This window comes from Entamoeba dispar, genomic scaffold, assembly GCF_000209125.1.
Source record: "Entamoeba dispar SAW760 scf_1105229463703 genomic scaffold, whole genome shotgun sequence".
Taxonomy (NCBI): Eukaryota; Evosea; order Mastigamoebida; family Endamoebidae; genus Entamoeba; species Entamoeba dispar.
In genome coordinates, this window is record NW_001855825.1 from 121,356 (window position 1) to 127,522 (window position 6,167).

The 6,167-nt window shown below is 23.4% G+C and overlaps 3 protein-coding genes across 3 annotated transcripts in view, besides 14 other annotated features; 1 reads left to right on the plus strand and 2 right to left on the minus strand.

Moving 5' to 3' along the window:
• Window positions 1-187: 187 nt before the first annotated feature.
• Window positions 188-208: a sequence feature (AT_rich).
• Window positions 209-297: 89 nt separating this feature from the next.
• Window positions 298-379: a sequence feature (AT_rich).
• An 84-nt stretch (window positions 380-463) lies between these two features.
• Window positions 464-588: a sequence feature (AT_rich).
• A 363-nt stretch (window positions 589-951) lies between these two features.
• Window positions 952-1,826, plus strand: EDI_129200 (uncharacterized protein; the record flags this gene model as incomplete). Its single annotated transcript, XM_001741330.1, has 2 exons — window positions 952-1,105; window positions 1,150-1,826. 2 exons carry the CDS (start codon window positions 952-954, stop codon window positions 1,824-1,826), a joined length of 831 nt encoding a protein of 276 aa, XP_001741382.1.
• Window positions 1,827-2,545: 719 nt separating this feature from the next.
• Window positions 2,546-2,588: a sequence feature (AT_rich).
• A 37-nt stretch (window positions 2,589-2,625) lies between these two features.
• Window positions 2,626-2,685: a sequence feature (AT_rich).
• Window positions 2,686-2,697: 12 nt separating this feature from the next.
• Window positions 2,698-2,775: a sequence feature (AT_rich).
• An 83-nt stretch (window positions 2,776-2,858) lies between these two features.
• Window positions 2,859-2,880: a sequence feature (AT_rich).
• A 195-nt stretch (window positions 2,881-3,075) lies between these two features.
• Window positions 3,076-3,123: a sequence feature (AT_rich).
• A 206-nt stretch (window positions 3,124-3,329) lies between these two features.
• Window positions 3,330-3,433: a sequence feature (AT_rich).
• A 59-nt stretch (window positions 3,434-3,492) lies between these two features.
• Window positions 3,493-3,684: a microsatellite.
• A 150-nt stretch (window positions 3,685-3,834) lies between these two features.
• EDI_129210 (uncharacterized protein) lies at window positions 3,835-5,086 on the minus strand (the record flags this gene model as incomplete). Its single annotated transcript, XM_001741331.1, has 2 exons — window positions 3,835-4,877; window positions 4,903-5,086. The coding sequence occupies 2 exons, from the start codon at window positions 5,084-5,086 to the stop codon at window positions 3,835-3,837; spliced, it is 1,227 nt and encodes a 408-aa protein (XP_001741383.1).
• Window positions 4,748-4,796: a sequence feature (AT_rich).
• An 8-nt stretch (window positions 5,087-5,094) lies between the features above and the next one.
• Window positions 5,095-5,142: a sequence feature (AT_rich).
• Window positions 5,143-5,411: 269 nt separating this feature from the next.
• Window positions 5,412-5,447: a sequence feature (AT_rich).
• A 34-nt stretch (window positions 5,448-5,481) lies between these two features.
• Window positions 5,482-6,167, minus strand: part of EDI_129220 (uncharacterized protein) — a gene marked incomplete at both ends in the record, with an annotated part of 2,106 nt that continues 1,420 nt past the window's right edge. Inside the window, one exon of the mRNA XM_001733498.1 lies at window positions 5,482-6,167. This exon is cut by the window's right edge and continues 1,420 nt beyond it. Coding sequence (XP_001733550.1) covers window positions 5,482-6,167 — 686 coding nt within the window.
• Window positions 5,608-5,642: a sequence feature (AT_rich).

The following is a 6,167-nucleotide window of genomic DNA, read 5'->3' on the forward strand; positions in this document are numbered from 1 at the left end:
ATTGTAAAAAGTTTTATGATTAACAGGTGTCATAAATTATAAACAACTTTATTTAAAAAAAATACTGAAACAAACAAAACTTTAATGTCTGTGCCTTTTTTATTCCTTCTATTAATTCTTATTTGTTCATATCAAAATAAATAGATGTTAATTAGATAAAAATAAGTTTTATTTCTTAATTAATCCCTTTATAATTTAATATAAAATTGCTAAGATGAGATTTTGAAAGATTAGTTTATTTTTGTAACTTAAAAATATCTATCACAAACAAAATATATTGTTTTATCATAATAGGTGAATTAAAAAAAAAGAATATATAAACCCAATATTTTGATAAATATTGTAAAGAATAAAAATAGTTTATTTTTTCTTTATTATTCTATTGACACATTCTCTAGCATGAATTATCAAAACAAATAGAAGTTGTATAGATTCTATTTAATCTACAAACTTTTAATAATCCAAAAATAAAAATATATTCTGTTTTTAATAACAAAAAAATAATAATTTAGAAAATAAAAGAAATATAACTTATTTATAGTAAAATTATGATAATTAAATTTGTAATTTAGAAATTAAATAAATATAGGTTATTTAACCTAAAATATTTAAACTCATCTACGTAAACTAGTTAATCAGTAAATTTAAGCATATACCTTTCTCACTATAATATTGTAGCGAGACATTCAGAGATGCTAAGAATAAATGGGTGTTCATTTTAATTTCTCTTTTATTACTTTAATAGTTTGAAAGAGTAATGAATATTCTAAATCTTCAGTATGTTTATATTTATAATCAGATTCTATAAAAGAGTTTTTGATTTAAATAATATTCTTCATTTCTATTACAAAAATTTCAAAGTTGAGGGATAATGAATTAATAATAACCACTTTTTTGTTATTTTTCTTTTGTTAAAACCTACTAACTGAACTTTAAAATATAATTAAATCTATGCCATTTGTGTTAATAAGTGGATATCCTTGTAGTGGTAAAACCACTTTTGCAAATCAACTTGTTAAATACATTAATGAAAATTATCCAGAAACTCCAGTTGAGTTAATTAACGAAGAAACTCTTGGAATTTTACGACAAGAAGCATACAAAAGTTTGTTTGTATTAAGTAATAAGAATAATGCTAACTGGTTTTAGCAATGCAAACTGAAGATAGAATGAGAACTGCTTTAAAAGGACAGGTATTACGTTTTTTAAATCGAGAGACTATTGTAATACTAGATTCATTAAATTATAATAAATCATTTAGGTATGAATTAAAATGCCATTGTAAATCAATTGCATCAACTAGCGTTACTATTTCTGTTACTGCTCCACAAGAAAAATGTATTGAATGGAATTCTCAAAGAGAAGAAAAATACTCAGATGAAATGGTTGTAGAATTAATAGAACGATATGAAGTACCATTACCGTCTCATAAATGGGACCAACCGTTATTTAATATTCAACCTGGAGAAGAACTACCATGCAAACAAATTTGTGAAATTCTTTTTAATAAATTTACTGGAAGAATTAATTTTAGTGTAAAACAGGATACCGTTGAAAGTAGTACTACTGTAACTCAAATTGATGCTGTAACCCAAGACATTATTGGAGTAGTAATGAAAGTTGTTAATTCACCAACATTCGTTGGAGGTGATCCTATTGTTGTACCACAAAGTAGTACTCGAGTTGTTCTTCCAAGAAAAGTTTCAGTTGCTGAAATTAATAGAGTACGTCGTTCATTCTTAAAATTGATTCAACAAAACTTGATTACTTTAGATAATAATGGTGGGGATGCATTTGTTGCATTCCTTAATTCTGCTTTCTTATAACATCAATTAATTGGATTTTTTTTAAAATTACAACAATTCAATAAAAAACTTATTTCAATTGATTAACAAGCCACTTTTTTTTGGCAATAAAAGTTCGAATAAAATTATTTTTGATGAATAAAATGATATTTACAGCCAATAAAGATTATTGGTTTCAGAAATTGAAACTCCAGTAGGTGAATTAAAATTATCTTCTTCTGGTAAAGTTGACTCTTTTTCAAATGGCAAAGGGTTTGTTGGACGTTGAGGATAATTATTTGAATTTTGTATATAATCATCAATTATTATCACATCATCTTCCGCATATGATGAGGAGGTTGAATCAATAGAAATTTGGTGTTTGGCTTTGGGTATTTCAATTGGTACAGAAAAAGAGTTTGTATCAGAAGAATCGAGATAAGCAACGCTCATGAAATGTTATTTATTACAAAGTAGTTCTCTTTTTTTCTTTTTATAAAGGAGAATTTTTGTAAATAATCGTAATGGTTCTTTTTCAGCATTTTAGTTTATTTTATTTCCTTATATACTTAATTTCATAGTTATTACCAATCCGACAATTGCAAAAGATAGGGCTAATGAGTCCTTGCTCTTCTTTTTTTGGGTTAACAAATTCCAATACTTTTACCCTTCAACTCTATTTTTTAAATGGTTCTTTGTTTTAAGAAATACAAAGAGACATAAATCAAGAAGTTTACTTATAAATAGTCAACAAAGATTTCTAAAAAAAAAATTTAATAAATTATTAACTTATTCTTTTATAATCTTCTAACAGTTAAATGTTGAATAAGTTGGATTGTTGTATTAAAAATAAAAAAAGATACTAAAATTAGTATTTTAAAAATTATTTATAAATATTAATGAAAGAAGGAACTTATTTTTTTATATTATTATAGTCTTAAAATTATGGAAATCAAATAAAAATGGATTATTATTGTTTTTATTTAATAATGAAGTTAGTCTTTTTTCATTCATTAATAAAAGTGTTTATTTTTTAATTCTTTGTTTTTTTATTAATCATTTGTTCCATCTTTGTTTAAATTAATTAATAAATTTTCTTTGTTAATTCTGAATTATTACTTTATAAAGAGTATCAATAAATTAGATTGGCTAAGATTATTCTTTTTGATTTTAGTTTTTTTCTTGTATGAAGGAATTAAATTTAGATAAATAGTAGTAACATACTTTTTTATTACTTATCAGTCATTTATTACTTAAAAAATCTTGTTTATTTGTATATGTTTATTTCTTGATATTATATTGAATTATAGTTATTTTAAATAAATTATAAGTTAATAAACTTGTATAGTGGTACTAATATCAATTATTTCATTTTGTATTGTTATTAATTTAATAAGGCATTAGAAATACATATAATTTTAGGAAATCATTAATCTATTAATTTGAGTTTGGTGAATTTTTAATAGTTATTGATTTAAGTTTAGAATAATTAATAAGATATTTAGGCTCCTGTCTAACCATATTAAACTTGAGTATTGATACAACTTTAAAAGTATAAAAAGAAAATATAATTATTGAATTTGAATGAATAGATTTTAAATATTTTTTATTTTAAATTGTATAAATGAATTTATATTTTAACTTTTTTTCATATTGTTATCATTTGATTCTACAATTCTTCTAATACTAGAGTATTCTTTATTTCGAGTATTTGATTAATTCATTTTGTTATTAACTTTTCGATACTTTTCTTGTTTATTTCGACATTCATATATACCATTATATATATTAATTTAATTTTGTTAAGTTTCTTTTTGTATTTATCATCTTTTTTATTTTATTTATTCATGACTACTTAATATTATTATATCTTTTATTAATTTATTAACTTTACTATTTACATAATCATTGAGACCTTTGTTTTTTATTAGCTAGTTAGCTAGTTAATAATTAACATTATTTATAATTTCTTTTTCTATGAATATATAGAACTAATTTTCTCATAAAGAAACTTGATTCAAAAAAAAACAAAAGAAAAACTAATAATAACTTAGATGCAAACTGTATCAATCAATGAAGTAGAGACCGAATAATTAATTTCTTTGAAATATATGTGAAGATCTTTTTGTAAAGTAAAGTTCAAAAATGAATCATCTGTAGGAAAGTTATTTAAAATTGATAATTGAAGTTCATCTTTAAGTTCTTGAGGAAGGGAAGAAGCAGATAATACAAAGACTGAATGAATATAATTAAATCCGTTACATAAATAACAGTATTCTTTTAAAAATTTATTGTTATTTTTTGTTAAGAATATGATACTATCAACATCAGTTTTTAAAATCAAAGAGCAGTCAATCATTTGGTAGGACTCTTTTATTTTCCAAAATTGATAAATCTTATCATTTTTCTCTATTTGGTAAATAGTAAATTCTAAAATATCAAATTGTTGATGAGAGTAATGAGCAATTAACTCATTAAGGCACTTTTCATCTGAGGCAGTGAAAACCACATATTTAATAATCCTCTTAAAAGAAGAGACGTATTGAGTAATAATCTCATTTTTCTTTGACATTAATTCCTTTCCACATTTAACGAATTGAAGGAGTTGTTCAATATCATCCCAACGATATTTATTTTCTTTAATATCTTTATCTATTCTTTTTTTGACTTGTTGTTGTGTATCACGGTATTGAATAAGATAATAAACAGTAGTTAAAATAATTATTTTCATAGGGTATTGGTTTAAGTCAAAAAGAAATAATGAAGATAGTGTGTTTTGAAGTTCATTTGTTTCAATATAATCTTTCTGAATATTTTGGTGTGAATCTTTTGAGTCTATGATAGTAATTTTATTCTCTTTTAACCAATCAATAATCTCTTGATAATCATCATCAACTTCCCTTGTAAATAAATCAAAGTTGCATAACCTTAACACTGCTATTTCATAATACGATAAGAAGTTCATAAAATGAAAATATTCTTTTTCTTTAATAATATCTTTTTTAATTAATTCAAGGAGAAAGTCTTTTATAATTGATTGATGTGTTTCATCAACATTAATTTCATCACTCTTTTTTTCTAAGAATAAAAGTACTATAGTGTTGAGAATGTTATTAACAATTGATGACCAATAATATGATACACAAACATATTACTTTATCTCGTTCTTCTATAAATTGTAACAAATTCTTTTTTTCAATTTTATTTTTCATTTCAAGACATTTTATAGAACTCCAATATGGCCATTGTAATAAATGAATTATCTCTATTATTTTTAATTGACTTCCAATGGTGTTGTTCATGTAAAAACTTTAATAAAAATTTATAGTTTTATTAAAGAAAAAAAATAAAATTAAATGAGTAAGTAGAAAATAAAAATGTGAATTTAAATTTCAATATCTGGTATGAAATCGTCTCCATTTGTTTCTGCAAAACCACTTGTGTCAAATTTTATTTCTTCTTCTTTCTGTCCAGGAATTCCTAAACCTTGATTTAGTCCATTTCTTGAATTATGTAGTCCATTTATATTCTTTCTACCTGGACCTGACGTAGTGAATTCATAAGGAATACCCATCATTCTATTGTAATCCATTAGAAATACTTTTAATAGTTCTTTTGAGGTTTGAGTTTTTTAATTTAATTTTTTTTTTTGAATTTTAAAAAGAAGTGAAAACATAATATGATTTAAAGATTTCATTTAGTTATTTTCTGGTAATGTGTTGTATGATGATTTATGGTGTTTCTTTTTCACACAAAATATAAGTCCTATCACTAAAACTATCAATGTAACGATAACACAGATCCCAATAATTGAACCAACAACAATAAAAATTATAATATTATCATCTTTAATTTTATCACTTGAATCACTAGTAGATGATTGACTATTATCTGGTGGATAACAAACATCAATAATACACTTTTGATTGGTTCTATCAAATTTATAACCTTCATCACAGTAACTAATAACACACTCTTTAGTCCATTTGTTATCATTTCCACATTTAAATCCACCATGACCATGTTCAATAGTAGATGTACTATCACATTCTTGAGAAAGTAATACTAATCTATCATTTTTATTATTACATTCTTCTTTATATTTATTAATAATTCTTTGTGCCTCTTGAGAGAATTCATTTAATTTGTTATCACTAAATTGATAAATATTAACTCTTTCATCAACTGGATCAACAATGAATTCTCTTGGAATGGTTTCATTAAATTGATAGTTTAATTTATAAGTTTCACAATAACTAAATCTCAATCTGATTCCCATTGTTCTTAACTCAAGTGCTTCAGCTGTATTTAATTCAGTACCTTCAACAACAGAAGATGGAGATTGACCAACATCAAAATGATCTAAGTCTCCTTCAGGATCAC